At 40.4% G+C, this 19,074-nt stretch overlaps 1 protein-coding gene across 1 annotated transcript in view; it reads right to left on the reverse strand.

The window, feature by feature from the left end:
- Window positions 1-19,074, reverse strand: part of LOC124719799 — a 293,431-nt gene that overhangs the window by 121,304 nt on the left and 153,053 nt on the right. Inside the window, exon 14 of the mRNA XM_047244994.1 lies at window positions 17,948-18,059. Within this exon, the coding sequence (XP_047100950.1) occupies window positions 17,948-18,059 (112 nt within the window). The remainder of the gene's footprint in view (window positions 1-17,947; window positions 18,060-19,074) is intronic.

The raw sequence follows: 19,074 nt of genomic DNA on the forward strand, positions 1-19,074 counted from the left end.
CTGTTTGGGCACCCTGTACTGTGGTGTGTGTCTCATTTGGTCGGAATTTTGTTACCATATTCTCCTACAATGATGAACTATCTATCACCTCACTTGTCAATAACATGACCTTGTAGTTTAGGGTGCTGTGTATGTCATAGTTACTGTCAACAGAATGTCTAAAACAGAGCGACTTGTGTCAATGACCGATACAAAATCCATCTCTTAAGAGATCAATGCCATTTTCGTGATGAAGTTGTCAGCTTTCCAAGTGTGCACATTCCAAAGGGACTTCAAAAAGTTGCATTATAAGTATGTGGTCAGTTCATTAATCTTGACTTGAGGACAAGGAATAAGTATTCCAAACTGTCACGCACCATATTACAAACCAATTTTGTTAAAGCTCTTCGCAAGCTGCAGAAATTAATTTGTTCACTTGGGAAGCTCATGAAAAACTCACTTTCTTCTCGCATCATTTACCGAAAAGGAGCTACAAATCATCTTTGAGTAGTAAATTTTTTTTCCATCTTTTTTAAGCTGGATATTGCTTGTTAGGTGCAATAATTTTCAACTTACCAATTTCTAAATTGCATGCTACTCACCTTCTAATTTTGTCGCTATTATTAATATTTCCTGTGTCTCATATCAGGAAGGATGCTCTAAATATTTATCTACAACAGTGTCATCTTTCCTGTTAACAGTTACCGTACAAGTCACCTCCTAAAGCTTCTTCGAGGTATGCCGAACCAACTGTTTGTAATACCTTACAAACTGCACCATTAAGTTCGGCACTTGTGGAATCGCTGCAACTGCAAACAATAATGCAAACTGCACAACTAACACAACTAACTTGTGCAGGCACGAAACACGTTTACAAGTAAGTACCACTTATAAGTATTGCCACACTGCATCGCTGTGGTGACAACCTGCACTCACGTCCCGACTCCTATGCCTGTTACATATCCAAAGATACCACAATGATAACATTTATCCCGACTCCATCTGCCACAGTTAACTGGACCTGCCATCGAGTGTGAAATATGCACAGTGATAAGCTTTCTGTGTGTGAAAGGCATGATAGTAGGTGAAAGTAATTGGCAGGTTAGTGAAATTTATGGAACAAACACTAAGTGATGAAATGGTACAAAAATGATTTGAAGCATTTGAAGACGGCAGTACTTACATTTGTGACGTAGTGTGATGTGGGTAATTGTGACTTATCTCTGAAGATGTGTTGTAGAACGTTTTTGCAACGGCTCTAGACAACAGATGTTTTACAATTTGTTCCCGATGTAATGTGTTTCCCCAAATTTCATTAAGTACTGTTTAAAAAATTCTTTAAGGAATGCTTAAATACTAGAATTTGTGCTCACACTGGAAACCGAGAATGCTGACATAGATACAAAAAACTAATCTAGTAGCCGTTGCTTCCAATTTCCTCGAGTAGTACACTAATGAAAATGATAAACTTGTAAGCTAAATTGTTACTCAAAATTAAACACGGGTGACAGACGTTCCACCCGAAACAAAACAGCAACACAAAGAATGGAGACATCTACACTACTGGCCATTAAAATTGCTACACCACGAACATTACGTGCTACAGACGCGAAATTTAACCGAGAGGAAGAAGATGCTGTGATATTCAAATGATTAGTTTTTCAGAGCATTCACACAAGGTTGGCACCGGTGGCGACACCTACAATGTTATGACATGAGGAAAGTTTCCAACTGATTTCTCATACACAAACAGCAGATGACCGGCGTTGCCTGGTGAAATGTTGTTGTGATGCCTCGTGTAAAGAGGAGAAATGCGTACCATCACGTTACCGACTTTGAGAAAGGTCGGATTGTAGCTTATCGTGATTGTGGTTTATCGTATCGCAACATTGCTGCTTGCGTCGGTGGAGATCCAATGACTGTTAGCAAATATGGAATCGGTGGGTTCAGGAGGGTAATACCGAACGCCGTGCTGGATCCCAACGGCCTCGTATCACTAGCAGTCGAGATAACAGGCATCTTATCCGCACGGCTGTACTGGATCGTGCAGCCACGTCTCAATCCCTGAGTCAACAAATGGGGACGTTTGCAAGACAACAACCATCTGCACGAGCAGTCCGACGACGTTTGCAGCAGCACGGACTATCAGCTCGGAGACCGTGGCTGCGGTTACACTTGACGCTGCATCACAGACAGGAGCGCCTGCGATGGTGTACTCGACGACAAAGCTAGGTGCACGAATGGCAAAACGTCATTTTTTCACTTGAATCCAGGTTCTGTTTACAGCATCGTGTTTGGCGACATCGCGATGAACGCACATTGGAAGCGTGTATTCGTCATCGCTATGGTATGGGGTGACACTGCTTACACGCCTCAGTCACCTCTTGTTCGCACTGACGGCACTTTGAACAGTGGACGTTACATTTCAGATGTGTTACGACCCGTGGCTCTACCCTTCATTCGATCCTTGCGAAACCCTACATTTCAGCAAGATAATGCATGACTGCATGTTGCAGGTCCTGTACGGGCCTTTCTGGATACAGAAAATGTTCGACTGCTGCCCTGGCCATCCCATTCTCCAGATCTCTCACCAACAGAAAACGTTTGGCCAATGGTGGCCTAGCAACTTGCTCATCACAATACGCCAGTCACTACTCTTGATGAACTGTGGTATCGTGTTGAAGCTGCATAGGCGGCTGTACCTGTACCCACCATCCAAGCTCTGTTTGACTCAATGCCCAGGCGTATCAAGGTCTTTATTATGGCCAGAGGTGGTTGTTCTGGGCACTGATTTCTCAGAACCTATGCACCCAAATTGTGTGAAAATGTAATCGCATCTCAGATCTAGTATAATACATTTGTTTAATGAATAACCGTTTATCATCTGCATTTCTTCTTGGTGTAGCAATTTTAATGGCCAGTAGTGTATTATCACCAAAGATAGAGAAATTTTCACAAACATTTTCAGCCTGAAAAATGGTGTGCACTGCGTTTTGGGATAGGTGCAAAGTGTTGCTTTCAGATTTTTTGCCTCCGAGTAAAATCAATTCCGATATAGGAACCGTACACCCAGGGGAGTCACCAATTTTGTTCATTTTTCAAACTACTGTATTACATACACGTCTGTAACCAAATGCCAATGATCCGGACGAGTGATGCTGTCGACGGTGATCTGTCCGTCGGAAGGTGAGTTAAGCTCACCTGCTCCCTCACCCCCTCAGTGTCGTTCGAGAAGACTGGACCGTGTGTCGGCATCGAGTTTCACCCTCTCCCTTCTCCCTTCATCTCCACTGTGCAACACCGGCGTGACACTACAATACCAACATCCACTACACTCAGCTATAATTGACAAATACCCAAGTGACTGTTCTCACGTATCCACAAGGAAAGGGGCAAACGAGCTCAGAGGAAGAATGCCCTTTCCAAATAGGTGGCTGACCTCACTGTGTGGGATATCCCAGCCAACAATGCCGTTGTTGCTGTCATGGTCTTCAGTCCTGAGACTGGTTTGATGCAGCTCTCCATGCTACTCTATCCTGTGTAAGCTGCTTCATCTCCCAGTACCTACTGCAACCTACATCTTTCTGAATCTGCTTAGTGTATTCATTTCTTGGTTGCCCTCTACAATTTTTACCCTCCACGCTGCCCTCCAATACTAAAGTGGCAATCTCTCGATGTCTCAGAACATGTCCTACCAACTGATCCCTTCTTCTAGTCAAGGTGTGCCACAAATTTCTCTTCTCCCCAATTCTATCCAATACCTCCTCATTAGTTATGTGATCTACCCATTTAATCTTCAGCATTCTTCTGTAGCACCACATTTCGAATGCTTCTATTCTCTTCTTGTCTAAACCATTTATCGTCCACATTTCACTTCCATACATGGCCACATTCCATACAAATACTTTCAGAAACAACTTCCTGACATTTAAATCTACAGGGTGTTAACAAAAAGGTACGGCCAAACTTTCAGGAAACATTCCTCACACACAAATAAACAAAAGATGTTATGTGGACATGTGTCCGGAAATGCTTAATTTCCATGTTAGAGCTCATTTTAGTTTCGTCAGTATGTTCTTCCACCTACGCTCAATGGAGCACGTTATGATTTCATACGGGATACTCTACCTGTGCTGCTAGAACATGTGCCTTTAGAAGTATGACACAACATGTGGTTCATGCACGATGGAGCTCCTGCACATTTCAGTCGAAGCGTTCGTACGCTTCTCAAGAACAGATTCGGTGACCGATGGATTGGTAGAGGCGGACCAATTCTGTGGCCTCCATGCTCTCCTGACCTCAACCCTCTTGACTTTCATTTATGGGGCATTTGAAAGCTCTTGTCTACGCAACCCCGGTACCAAATCTAGAGACTCTTCGTGCTTGTATTGTGGATGTCTGTGATACAATACGCTATTCTCCAGGGCTGCATCAGCGCATCAGAGATTCCGTGCGACTGAGGGTGGATGCACGTAGCTTCGCTAACGGAGGACATTTTGAACATTTCCTGTAACGAAGTGTTTGAAGTCACGCTGTTACGTTTGTTGCTGTGTGTTTCCATTCCACAATTAATGTGATTTGAAGAGAAGTAATAAAATGAGCTCTAACATGGAAAGTAAGCTTTTCCGGACACATGTCCACATAACATATTTTCTTTCTTTGTGAGTGAGGAATGTTTCCTGAAAGTTTGGCCGTACCTTTTTGTAACACCCTGTATACTCTATGTTAACAAATTTCTCTTCTTCAGAAACGCTTTCCTTGCCATTGCCAGTCTACATTTTATATCCTCTCTACTTTGACCACCATCAGTTATTTTGCTCCCCAAATAGCAAAACTCATTTACTACTTTAAGTGTCTCATTTCCTAATCTAATACCCTCAGCATCACCCGATTTCATTTGACTACATTTCATTATCATTGTTTTGCTTTTGTTATATCATCCTTTCAAGACACTATCCATTCCATTCAGCTGCTCTAACAGGTCCTTTGCTGTCTCTGACAGAATTACAATGTCATCGACGAACCTTAAAGTTTTTCATTCCTACTCCGAAATTTTCTTTTGTTTCCTTTACTGCTTTTGACATTCAATTTTAATGTAATTGTTGCTATTGTTCCTTTTTAAAGAAACCTCATTCATTGTAACCGTACAAGTGTTTGGTGGAAAATATTGAGACTAACGCAGGACACAGTCATTCTTTTAGTCTGCCACCTTAGCCACTTACTTTCTACAGCTGACACTCTTGTACAGCTTTCAACACATTCTAAAGACTTTGAACATCAATTTCTCAGGAAGACTGGAGAAATGCATCATACTAGGGCACCATTTGTTGCATCTAAATACAAGAGTGGTTTGAAAAGTTCTCGGAATCACCACGAGAGGTCAGTGCTAGGGCAACAAGTTGTTCACGTGATATTCACTGTACTGTTGCCTATAAACACGTGCCATGTCAGTGCTCTCGGAAGAAACCTGTGGTGGTATGGCTCTGTTGTTGTTCCCACGTAGCAATTTGCGAAGTTGGAGTGTGTGTGGGGAGGGGAGGGGGGGGGGGGGGGGGGAGAGAGGGGGGAATCTAGATTCAAGAAGTGATTAAGTACTTCGTAAAGAAAGGTATGAAAGCAAAGGACACACATGCCAATTTCCAGAATACACTGGGGGACTCTGCTCCTTCATATTCCACTGTTGCCAAGTGGACACACGAATTTAAATTTGGTCACGAGAGCTTAGATGACGATCCATGCAGTAGTCGGCTGAGACGTGTCACTACTCCAGAAATCATTGCAAAAGTGCACAAAATGGCCACAGAGGATCTCCGATTGAAAGTAAGTGAAATTGCTCACGCTTGCCAGATGTCATCTGAAAGGGTGTATCACATTTTAACTGAAGAACTGGAAATGAAAAAATTTTGAGACAGGATCAAGGCATTGGAACATTGTTGGACCAAGTGGATTAATCTACAAGGAAATTACACTGAAAAATAAAAAATGTTTTAGTGATGTAAGTACTTTTTTTCTATTCCGTTCCGAGAACTTTTCAAACCACCCTCGTATGTACCACTGTAAGGAGCAGCCAAACAAAAATATGACAGATGAAAGGAGGTAAGTAAACTGTTTATTATTTCAAAAGTAATTGCCATCACTGTTAATATATTTATCCCACTGTGAGGCAAGACAGTCAATTCCTCCACGAAAAATGTCCGAAGTTGTCTACCGAACCGCAATTGTGCCCAGGCGCGTACTACTTTGCTCGAAGCAAATCCAGGGCCACAAATGTCTTTCTTCAGGGCTCCAAAAACATGGAAATTTCGTGGGGAGAAAGAGGAACTGTATGGAGAATGTATAAGGGCTTCCGAGCACAACTCTGTACCGTACTCTAAACGACCTTACCGACATGTGGGACCATCCACGCTGCAGAAGTTCCACTGGGAAACCCTTACCCATCCACCATACAGCTCAATGTGATTTCCATATTTTGCAGTCCCAAAGAAAGGCATGTGATTTCCGTATTTTGGAGTCTTGAAGAAAGTTGGTTGTGAGTTCCTTAATCAATCACACGTTATGGTAGCCATTATGATGTGAAACGTGTCAAGTGCACAAGAAATGCACATATGAAAGAAGATTTTTTAATATATACATATCACAATACAGAGTTAAAGATTAATGTTTTTATTATTTACCCCATTCCCGTAAATGGCACAAAATGCATATACTATATTTAGAGATTTATTTATTCCTATTCAAGAATTCACCTATGGTATAGGAGGAGTTTGTAGTGCCCCCAGAATTTTATGTAAGTCTAGAGACACTTTTGTTAAAGCAGTTTCAAACAAGCATTATTTTAAAGCAGGGCTTAAGGATGAGCACGGGATACTGCACCCATTTATTGTTTGTGCAGGCGAAACTGGAAGGGAGATAATTTGTCGGAACTGGCAAGTGTTCAGCGCGACCTGCCAAGAATAAGCAAATACGGCCCGGAAGCTCCGTGGCCGACTGCAAAGAGTAATGTAGCATTGTATTGTTAAAAAACAAATGGAGAGACTCGAAATAGTGACTGTTTATTAGACGTTGAACTGCTGTTGAGAGTACGTGCACTGGATGTGGATAGTCAGCCACGATAAAAGCTTCTGTATTAATTGTGTTCAAAAATGTGTAATTAACTGATTCTGGGTGCCCGGTAATGTGTGGGCTTACGTCATAAAGTTTAGTTGTTTTTTTGTACAAAGTGGAAATAAATATGTTCTGGTGCATTGAGTGATATTCCAAGAGTAACGTATTTTTTTAAATAAGCACTGAAATCTTCAGAGAAGCGTCCGGTGCTAGGAGAAGACATCAGTGCTGCAAGAAAGCAGAACCAGCATTCTTCAACAATTAAGTCCACGAAAACGCTTAAGCTGTATAGAGAGAGCTTAACATTATACCGGGCCACCGCAGGTTGTCAAGGAGATATGATTTCAATTTATTTTTGAAGCTATTACTGCTGTCCGTCAGACATTTTATTTCATCTGGTAATTTGTCGAAAGGCATCCGTGACCGTGGATCTGCTTCATACGAAGAGATGCACACCTGGGTACAATTGTGGTTGCGCAGGCAATCGTCAATATTTTTCTGTGAACGTATTGACCTTCTTGTCTCACAGTGGGATAAATGTGTTAACAGTTATGATGATTACTTTTGAAATAATAAGCAGTTTACTTACCTTTTTTTCCCCTCTGTCTCATATTCATTTGACTGCTCCTTATCTAATAAACAATGTGAGCAATATCATGGTTTTGACATGTTGGATGTATGCTTCCCCTGTGAGACAAAACATCAAGTACAATTTAAATAAAAACACATACATAAATAAAAGTCGTGGCAACGAGCGCTAGACCTTATCACGTTATTTGGCTGTAAACGGCTCTATTAACCTCTGTACAAACCTAATTCAGCACTCAGTGATTACAACTCGTTCCCCCCACTTCAAAAAACGACGACTTCGAAATAGCTGTTCGGCAGTGGTTGGCATATTTTTATGAGAATGGAATTCAAAAGTTGGTCAACTTGTAAATGCCAGAATATTGGTGAAAATTATATTGAAAAGTATATTAGAATCTATACTTTCATGTAATAACATAACTGTTTTAAAAATGCACGTATGGTTTTAATATTAAAATGGTACTTACTCAAAAAAAGCGAGCCTCATATAACATCACACATAATAAACTGCACAGTTTGGTTGATAATGTACCGATCCATCGTGTTGTTCTAGTTCACAGAACTGCACAAGTGTTGACTGTCACAGATTTTTTAACACCGAGTTCCTGACAGTCAACTGTAGTTATCGATCATTCTGCAATGCAACAGAAGTTAACTACAACTTTATGGATCGTATCATAACAGGCTCTAGACCAGAAGCTTTAAAAATTATAGTCTAGCAGCACACAATTTAGTTGGTGATAGCTACCATACTGTGCAAAGACTGTTGGTCTGTGTTTCATCCAAGCACATATAACACTGAGAGCAGACATTTCCACAGATACACCTGGCCCAATTACGAATTGTCGGCTAGACAGATATCGTTGGTTACGAGCCGACAACTCTATTTGGTAACGAGGAGGGAAAGCAACTACCGCGGTTATTCGTGTGCCGAACAGTTTTGTGCATACCGACACCTACAGAAGCCATAAATTGTGAAGGAACGCTCCGCTGCCACGACCGGTATCTACCGAGACGAGCTATTCGTATCCTGCCATACCTGACAACTTATTTTGGTCACAGTGCACTAGTCATTGAAAAGTTCGATGAGGGGGTGGTTGTGAAATTAAGAAGCAAAGAAAAGAAATAAGTAGAGAGAACTGAATTCTGAAAATAAAAGTTTATTCTCAGATTTTTTTTCTTTTTACATTGCACAAGGTAAATTCTCTGTTTATAAAATATACCAAATACACAGTAACAAAATAAATAAATTTAAATACAATTCCATTAAGCGTAAATAAACAAAAAGAGTATTATTATTTTTTAACTTTTGTTCTCCACACTGATGCTTTTCCTCCCCGCAGTTATTAAAAAAAAGCATTCCTTATCACAGTGGTCAGCCTGATTAGTACAGAATTTATGCCAGCTCTAAGTGTTGTGCTCCGACTAATTGTGCATAAGGCATAAAACACACACCAACTAAAGTAACATTAGAAACTACAGTACAATATATAGTTAAATATATTATATATGTATACATATATATCTTATATCGGCAGCTATTGCACGCACAAAGAGAAAGGTTTACCCTGTCTTCAGGAATGAAAAGAGCACAGACAATCACAATTACTGACGAATATACTCTAAATTGTGCTTACCGAAATTGCACACACGTCAAGGGCAAGCCTCTCCGATAATACTTTCCGTCGGTATAATACGTACTCTGAAGGGTACAGTAGATATTAACATTGAATTATGCTATTTAGCTGGGGTAACTCTGCACAAATATAGGCATTCCGAGGCTGTCTTAAATTTGTATATATATATAAGAGAGATTCTATTTCCGCAGGAAGTCTAATCTGTGAACAGGTATATGTGTGCGATATCTGCAGATTACACAACTGTAGACAGCTGGAAACACTGAGCAACAGGGGACAAGCTAGGTAACATGTACTAGAATCACAAAAGCTATGACACCGATATACATATTGCACAACACAATGTAGAAGACGAAACTTCCCTCATTGTGTGACCTACACACTACACGAATATACTGTGGTACAATAATGTGTAAATGCAGTAATACTGTTTCCTGGCCCAGCAGCAGGGATTTTAACCCCACTGCGGCCACATTCAGAATAACTGTGCGACACGGTTTCCGACACGACACCGACTGTGGCGTACTGCGAAGGGTGAGAAAATACGATTACAGCTGAGTCGATATTACTGAGAAACAAGTTAATGTATACAGATGGGGAGCCGACACTGTTTCATTGCCGCACTGAAATATTTGAGGTACTAGTGAAATGGAACAAATTCTGCTACCAGTCACAGCACTGCCGAAGTCCAGTAGGAGAGATGCTATGGCCTCGTTAAAATTTACATGTGATTTCCTAAATGTAGCCTCTTCACTTTACAGCATTTTTTAAACAAGACTTTTTTTCTCTAATCAATACATACAATGAGTGATAGTGTAAAACACGCCTCAGCATAAATAGAGTTTGAGACGGTGGACCTGTAACAGTACTACTTCTGAAATTTTATTAAGTAATAGAAGAACTTTGCCAATTTGGGAGCAAACTACGAGACGACAGCAAAAGTGAAGATGGTACAAAATGCAGACTGGCAACAGCAATAAGAGCTTTCTTGAAAGAGGCGGTTGTAAACAAAGCATAAATTTAAAGTGCAAGGAAGACTATACGAAAGCAAGAGTCTGGAGTGTAGCCTTACATAACAATGAAAGATGGACAATAAACAGCATACAGTGAAGAGAATGTGAACTCGGGAAATGTGGCGATATGCAGGAATTCTGAATGTTAGACGTGCAGAATGAGTAACCGGTGAAGAGGAAATGGATAGAATTGTGCAAAAAAGCTCTTTATAGATCAAATTGACAGAAAGTGAGGATAAGCTGACAGCACACAATCAATCTGGTGCTTCAAGGAATCATCAGTTTGGTAATACAAGAAAGTGGGAGGGCAGGATGCGGGAGTAGGAGGGGTATCTGCAGTCCACACTGGGTACCACAGCATAGATTTGTCCCTGACACTTATAGGCGTGGGCACACAATTGACAGCTTACGGTCTAGGCTCGACCATTTACCACGCACGTGTGCTTTTATTCACTAAAATAGTTTGTAAACAAAAATTATTCTCACATGGTAGCTGTGAAAGTGATGCCAATGATTTTAGTTTGATATATACTTCTGTGGACGCAGAGCTTGTAAGTCATTTAAATGCTTTTACGATTTGCTTGTTTTGTGAGGGTTTTCATTCTCTCAGTCTGTGTGGTAAGTTCAAATTTGAGATCGCAAAATAAAGAAAATCGATCTTTTTTTTAGCAAAGGTACTTTGTCAAAAATGTTTGATAGACAAGATCTTATAAATTCAGTTTTGTTTTTGATAACTAATTTTGATAGATATAACTGTCATCTTCTGGGCTTCAAAAAAATTTTCATTACAAAATGTGTCCATAGTAACTTAGAATGTCATTCCATTTTGTCATTATGTGGATAAAAAAAAAAATCACATTATACAAAGGTTTGTCAGAAATAAAACATTTATAATAAAAAAACATCTTGTGCACATGGCTGTGAGCACTCACTAACGACTTTAATTCTTAAAAATCACAATATACAGTAAATGCGAACGGGCATTTTACTGTATAATGTGATTTTTGAGAATTGACAATCATTTGTGAGTGCTGAGCATGTGGACACAGCCATGTGCACAAGAACCTTTTTACCTGTAAATGTTTTATTTATGACAAACCTCTGTATAATGTGCTATTTTTTATTCACCATAATGACAATGTGGCACAATAAATGCATTTTATAATGAAAATTTTTTGAAGACCAGAAGATGACAGATGTATCTGTCAAAACCGATAGTCAAAATAAAGAAAAGTTTATGCTACTGATAGTTTTTTTGCCAAGTGAAACATAGATTGCTCCTCCTAATTTCTCAACATGAGAGAATTCAATCAAAGGTACTCTGATTGTTACAAATTTGAGGGAATGGACAGAGGCAATAACTGTTTAGGGTCCAACACCGATTCATTAAAGATCCACAGCATGTGTAGCTGAATTTATGTACCAATTTAAGTGTATTAAATTATAGTTTCTGTCACGATCAGGATCTCTAATCAGTCACATGTGTTTACAACACGGAAATGACTGTTACACCTGTTATAAAATCATGAAACTGCAATAGCATGTTTTTGGATGTGGCACTCTTTCCAGAACAGTTTCACATTTTTTAATTATGTAATGCAAATACATAAGCACCTATTTTGGATCAAAAATGCCCAAGAGAATTTTCTTTTGCCTATTTTGTAACTTCTTACAGCAACGTATTTTCTTTCACTGTCTAAATGTTTTGAACGTGTAATCCGAGTCATAATCGGGATCATTGTTTTCAGATTAAACTGCGATTACTGTGCATCCTCATGCGATACAAGCGGCCCAATGCGAATACGTTTTCTGCTGCAAGAACTGGTCCACAGAAGTCCCAAACAAACATTTACTCATTTGTACATATTTAAATACAATTATTTACAAATATTTTTTCTGCATAATTCTTCTTCTCTAAGTTGTAAGGAAAGTTCCAAGGGATTTTTTTTATTCTCGATGCAATAATACCTGAAAATTCTTTCGGAATTACTTTGTGATTACGATGATGGTGACGATGACGACGAATCTGTGAGCTGTTTCTCTGAGCCTGAAAATGACAAGGCTGAAGAAAGTAAATAGAATAAATCATTCTGATATTACTGCCACTTTAATGACAGTTGATGAGTGACTTATTATATTTCGGGTGTGTTTCTCTAAGCAGTATTTGCCTAAAACTTGAAAGCAATTTGGAGCAAAATGCAGCTGCTATAGTAGAATATAGAAATTTCTGTTTGCATGCATTTGAGGTGTAAGCAGGAATTATTTGATGTGTTTGCGGGGCTGGTGGGGACTCAAGGGGGAGGAACGACAGAGCTCTACACCAGTTCCTAAACTACATACTTCCGCCACTGAGGAAAGGAGCAAAGCTCACTACAGTAAGCAGGTTCATGTAGAGGTATGTTGCTGCTGTCATCTCTCTGACCGTTGCAATGTTTAGTTTATCCCTGATTCAAAGGAGAGAGGAGATTTTAAATGCATAAAATTTACTTTTCCGGAAAATCAGTACACTCATATATCCTACCACAGGTATTTAAGTTCTACCATGTCGTTCCAAATTTTCCATCGCTGCATTTAGTTCCCAAAATGCCATGACTGGTAGCAACAGTTCGTTCCAAACTTTTACCTGAACATGAGAATCAATCTGGACACATTGTTCACCAGCTGGTGAATGCTTCCCAAGTCAGTTTTGATAAACAGATCAAATCATCACATTTCAAATGTACAGCAAAAGACTACCTGACTAGCTTACACAAAAAATGGGCAAGAAACTGAATTTTCCAGCTACAGTGACTCGGCCACGAAAGAGCCGGAGACACTATCGTTATCACCGGGTGCTCGGAGCTCCCAATCGAATCGCATCCTCCTAGTCTAGAGCGGGTAACTATCATAACTCTATAATATAAATGCCAGCAGCTTCCTCGCTGCAAGAACAAACAAAACAATACTCTGCGAGTCAAATTTCCAGGCACTACTCTTGCTGGCTGGTCCCACAATTTGTTTTCCAAAGCACTTCCCCATCTGGAAATCAGGTTTCAGAAACCACAGGGAAAACGGACACACTCGAAAACATTCAGGAAAGGTATGTGTGCAGTGGGCAGGTACTGTAATCCGCAACTAGTCAGTTTTCTTCAAAAGGAAAAAGTATTCAAATTCTTAAAAACACTAAAAAATAGCCTCTATGAACAATAAGTATAATAGCCTCATTCACTGCATAACCATGTTTTTAGGAAAATTTTTTAAAAATCTGGAATTAGGAGCTTAAAATGTTACAAAACTGAAGATAGGGAGGAAACTAAACAGAATTACAGTCCACTGCTTGGCTTTTGCAAATGACTTTGCAATACTTTCAGCAAATCTAACATGGACAATTATTCAAATCCTAAAGAGAAAACTGTTAACGGAACTTGCTGAAGAATTTCAGCTGAAAAAACTGAATTCATCACCTAAAATAATGTACCAAAATGTAGAGAAATAAAATAGATAAAATAGAAAGGGTTAGTAAATTCCAATATCTTTGAGAAATTAAACGGAATGGATTAGAAAAATCTGCAGCAGATGTAAGAATTAATAAACCGGCAACACGACACAGTTTAGCTGAAAATATTTACAAAAAGCAGTGCATCACTAGAAATACAAAACCAAAACACTATTCACACAGAGGTTTGTCTCTCAATATTGAGTGATACAGCCTGAACACAACATCTTCTATACAGTAAGAGGGAATGTCACAGGACTTGTCTTTCACTGCATCACTCACTCCTACAGAGCTGGACTAAATAACAATGGAAATCCCAGGCTAGAATGTACAATAATCAGGAGGGACAGGTAAGCACTCATCTTTCCTGTGATTTTGAATGGAAAAAAGGAACCGCACTGAACACACGAGGTTACATTTGTCCGCCATTTTAACCAAATTTTTCTCAAATGTGCTTTAATTACATACAATGCAGTGTGGGTACATTTAATAGTAGACGGAGGGGTGATGTACGAAGTCTTACTGTGTCTCAAATACCTTTTTCATCCATTGCGATTCTTTGAACTGGACAATTCTTCTCTTCTCCCTTTTCACAGAAGAGGTAAGTAAACATCTGTGAAAAACAATCCACAGTTTTTGTGCATTAGAATTGTCTATCTAGTCATTTCCAACTTTTGAAACTGAGGAAAAGTTAAATGTTGTTTGTGTGCCATCAGTGACAGCTGAACTTAGATGTTTTGCTGTGACCGTATTGTGAACTGAACAAACTTGTCGTCCCTACATTCCAACTCGTAAAGCTGTCTGCGTTGAAACTGTCAGCATATCTCACTGGCTCACATTGTGTCCGTCAGTAAGCTAATTCCTACTGCCTTGCGAATATCCGACCTGCAAGATATTTTCAATTCCAAAGTAACAGACAGTTCAATGGCACAATGGGACCAAAGAAAATTGTGAAGCCAATCCTGAGGACTTAAACAGTTGATATGAATCTCAGTTTTCATCCTAGGGAAAAATGAAATCTAGACCACAAATAGTTGTGCCACAGCAATTAAGACAAATGTACTAGCTGCCACAAATGCAGCGAGGCAGTTAGCAGAAGCGTACAACAACAATAATCTGTGCTGTTGTGATTTTGGGCAGAGATAGACATGCTGCTCCACACCATTCTGAAATTGTCACTGTTCCGTCACTTCAGAACTTTTTAAAAACTGAAATGCCTCCAAATTGTGGTGTTACGTATTGAAACAGATGACTCTATCATTCTGAATTCTGCACTCGCACATAGTGTTTCTGAGTTAAATGCAAAGATCAAAAGCTTTTGTTATCTGATGGCCGCTATAAATCATTTTCAACAGTGTATGGGCTATACGCTGGTGCACAAACCTTAAGGCTAAAAGTAACTTTCACACAATGTGTCACTACCAAGGAACATAGCTTGATGGAACTTTGACTGTACATAGAAAGAACTGTTACAGTTTAGTACATGAGGCAACCTAAAGAAATATGAAGAGAAATGGCACATTTATTCAAAGACAACAAATATACTGAGGTCACAGCGATTTACGAGAGTCCCCCGGACATTACAAAAGGCGGGATGTGATTCTTAACAGGATTTGCAATTGGCAGAGGCAGCAATGCACGTTCTGCAATGTGCCCGTGTGTTGGCCACAACGGTGGTAAGATACAATATAGCAGTGCCTATGTTATTCTGATTACGAAGCAAAGTTCCTTTGGACACGCGTGCAGGTGGTAAGAAGTTCTCATCTTAGGACATTCTATTCCTCCACCAGTGCTGTCGAGGACTACGGGACGGTCGTCGGTACAAGTGGATGTACCATAATACGTCTTCGCAATACATCCCAAATGTACGCGATGAGATTTAAATTGGGGGAGCAGGCGAGCCAGTCTATTGGTGAATACCCTCACGTTTCCGAGAACTACTCGATTCGTGCAGTTTGATACGGTCACTCACTGTCATCCATTAAAATGAAGTCGAGGCCAAATTCACTGCCGAAAAGACGCGAGTGGGGATGGAGTACAGTACCTTCTGGACCACCAAAATGATCACGTTCGACAACATTCTTAGATGCATTCCACATTCCGACCTCTCAACATAAGAGAGTACATAATACATCTGGAAACACTGTCAAATACGATCATTTTGGTGGTCGAGATGCTACAGTGTGGGGAGGCATAATGTTGCGCAACTGTACTGATCTCCAAATCTGTCACCAAATCTGTCAACACAATATACTCACCAGTCAATATTACTGTCACACTCTGTACATCTTTTCACAGGTCCGTTCAGACCCGACTTCGCGTTTACAGACAATGAGCAGCCACACCAATGGCGCACGTGGAGTAGCTGCCGGGTCGAAAAGATATTTGACAAATGGGCCGGCCTGCCCATTCTCCCGACTTAGCCCCACCGAGTACATGTGGGACGTTTCGGGGAAATGTACTGCGGCACTTCCGCGCGCACCTCTATCTCTACATCTACATCACCTGACGGCCACCCGGCCGTTTCCTACTGTGTCGGTGGGGGAACAGAACAGCCTACCACAAGAATGCCTTACCAACGTTGTGGCCAGTAAGGAAGTACAGTGCGAAGCATACGTCTGCAGCTGTGGTGACCACAAACACTATTAACAATCACATTCCACCTATCTTAATGTCTACAGGATCTTCAGAGTTCGAGGTGACTTCAGTGTAATTACTGTCTTTGCAGTTCTCTTCAACTCACTGTGTATTTCTTTCAGTTGCCTTCTGGACTACACCGTAGCAGTTCTTTCTACGTACGGTCAAAGTTTCATCGAGCTACGTTCCTCGGCAGTGACGTGGCACGTGAAAGTTACTTTTCTCCTAACGTTTTGCACACCAATGTATATACGAAAAGCGCCAGAATAATTACAGAAGAAAAGTAGAAATTGTTCTACTGCTTTTCCTTCCACCATAAAGAGTAAAGTAAAGAGGGAGTGTCGTAACACTGTCGCTATTCACAATATACGTAAATGGCCTTGTGGATAACATCGGAAGTTCACTGAGGCTTTTTGCGGATGATGCTATAGTATATTGAGAGGATGTAACAATGGAAAATTGTACTGAAATGCAGGAGGATCTGCAATGAACTGACACATGGTGCAGGGAATGGCAATTGAATCTCAATGTAGACAAATGTAATGCACTGCGAATACATAGAAAGAAAGATCCTTTATCATTTAGCTACAATATAGCAGGTCAGCAAATGGAAGCAGTTCATTCCATAAATTATCTGGGAGTAGGCATTAGGAGTGATTTAAAATAGAATGGCCATATAAAATTAATCATCGGTAAAGCAGATGCCAGACTGAGATTCATTGGAAGAATCCTAAGGAAATGCATTCAGAAAACAAAGGAAATATGTTACAGTACACTTGTTCGCCCACTGCTTGAATACTTCTCAGAGGTGTGGGATCCGTACCAGGTAGGGTCGATGGAAGGGAGAGAGAGAGAGAGAGAGAGAGAGAGAGAGAGAGAGAGAGAGAGAGAGAGAGAGAGAGAGAGAGAAAAGATCCAATGGACAGCAGCGTGCTTCGTTACAGGATCATTTAGTAATCGCGAAAGCGTTACGGAAACGATGGATAAACTCCAGTAGAAGACTCTGCAAGAGAGACGTTCAGTAGCTCAGTACGGGCTTATGTTGAAGTTTCGAGAACATACCTTCACCGAGGAGTCAAGCAGTATATTGCTCCCTCCTACATACATCTCGCGAAGAGACTACGAGGATAAAGTCAGAGAGATTAGAACCCACACAGAGGCATACCGACAATCTTTCTTTCCACGAACAATACGAGAATGGAATAGAAGGGAGAACCGATAGAGGTATTCAAGGTACCCTCCACCACACGCCGTCAGGTGGCTTGCGGAGTATGGATGTAGATGTAGAAAGAGGTGAAGGCTCCAATTGCTACACACGAGGCTACAGTCAGTTAAGAGGCCAAAGAACAAGCATAATATTTAATCTTCAATGACAGCAGTGAGTCAAATCTTTACTTTCCAATCCATTGAGAACACTACAAAATGCACAACAAAAACAGGCATATGTACATTATTAAGCCTAGTGAACACGTACTGTCCGGCAGGTTTACTGCACACTGCACTGTGACTCAAACCCAGACCTCATATTTTGTAGGAAGTTCAGCTACTGACCGAGCCATCTGCAAGACCAAAGCGTGCCTGCGGAAATCGTCTGCGGGCCGCGAGTCGTGCCGGGACGGCAGAAAACTAGTTCACAGTCACAATCCGGCACACTGTTTTAATGTGTCGATATGTTTCGTAACCGTGTGCGACTGACAGTGGAGTGAACGATTTGTTCGTGTGCCGGCAATGACGATCACCCACCCCATTCAGACATGCAGTTTCAGTGTTTCTGGAATAATACAAATAAAATGCTACAATTCAATGAAAAAGTTGCTACCCGAGTGTCAGTGTGTCGCACAAATTAAATGACAGTCTGTCTAAACCTTCGAAGCAGTCTCTTATCTGACTAACAACACAAGAGCAAAACTGAGAACAATAACTTTTGCAGGAATGCCGTGTTGACTACAGTCAACTTGACAACTGCACAAATTTAAAGAATTGTTCACATTTAGAGAATACAATGAAACTGAACAACACGAAAACTTGGCAATAACTGGTGCCATTGCAAGAGAAGTATATTATTATGCTTCCCTGTAGTCATGAATCACAAGAAGTGGAGTACTTCATCCTACATTGAAAACATGGCACAATGTCATGTGGATTTACCTTGACGCGAACTATTTTAAATTTCCATGAATCTTAACTGAAATACACAAGGACCTTCATTTATCCAATGATATCTCAGCTGCTCAGACGTCACAGTAAAGACTGTGACGAGTGAGGGCTAAAGTGAGATCTTTTCAATAGCGAAAACTGTGCGATTGTAAAGAAATTTCAAATGGGATAGTGTGTGCTCTGGGTGATGATGTACATCAGAAATTTAGTACATATCTGTCCTTGGCATTACACATAAGTCATCTAAAATCTGCTCCAATGCCTCTATGGGAAGAACAGTAAGGATCAAACACTGTAACCTTCAGGCGACCATCATTTTGAATTGTCGTGGTCAGTGGACATTAGCACTAACTGTCAATTTAGTGAAAGATTAGCATGATCATGTTATCTGTATGTTTTGGAAAGCACCAAGCGTTGGTAACAATTTTTTCCATATGTACCACTAGAAAGAGCTGACTCTTACATAAGGTGTTTTGGCTTATTG

This window comes from Schistocerca piceifrons, chromosome 11 (genome assembly GCF_021461385.2).
Source record: "Schistocerca piceifrons isolate TAMUIC-IGC-003096 chromosome 11, iqSchPice1.1, whole genome shotgun sequence".
NCBI lineage: Eukaryota > Metazoa > Arthropoda > Insecta > Orthoptera > Acrididae > Schistocerca > Schistocerca piceifrons.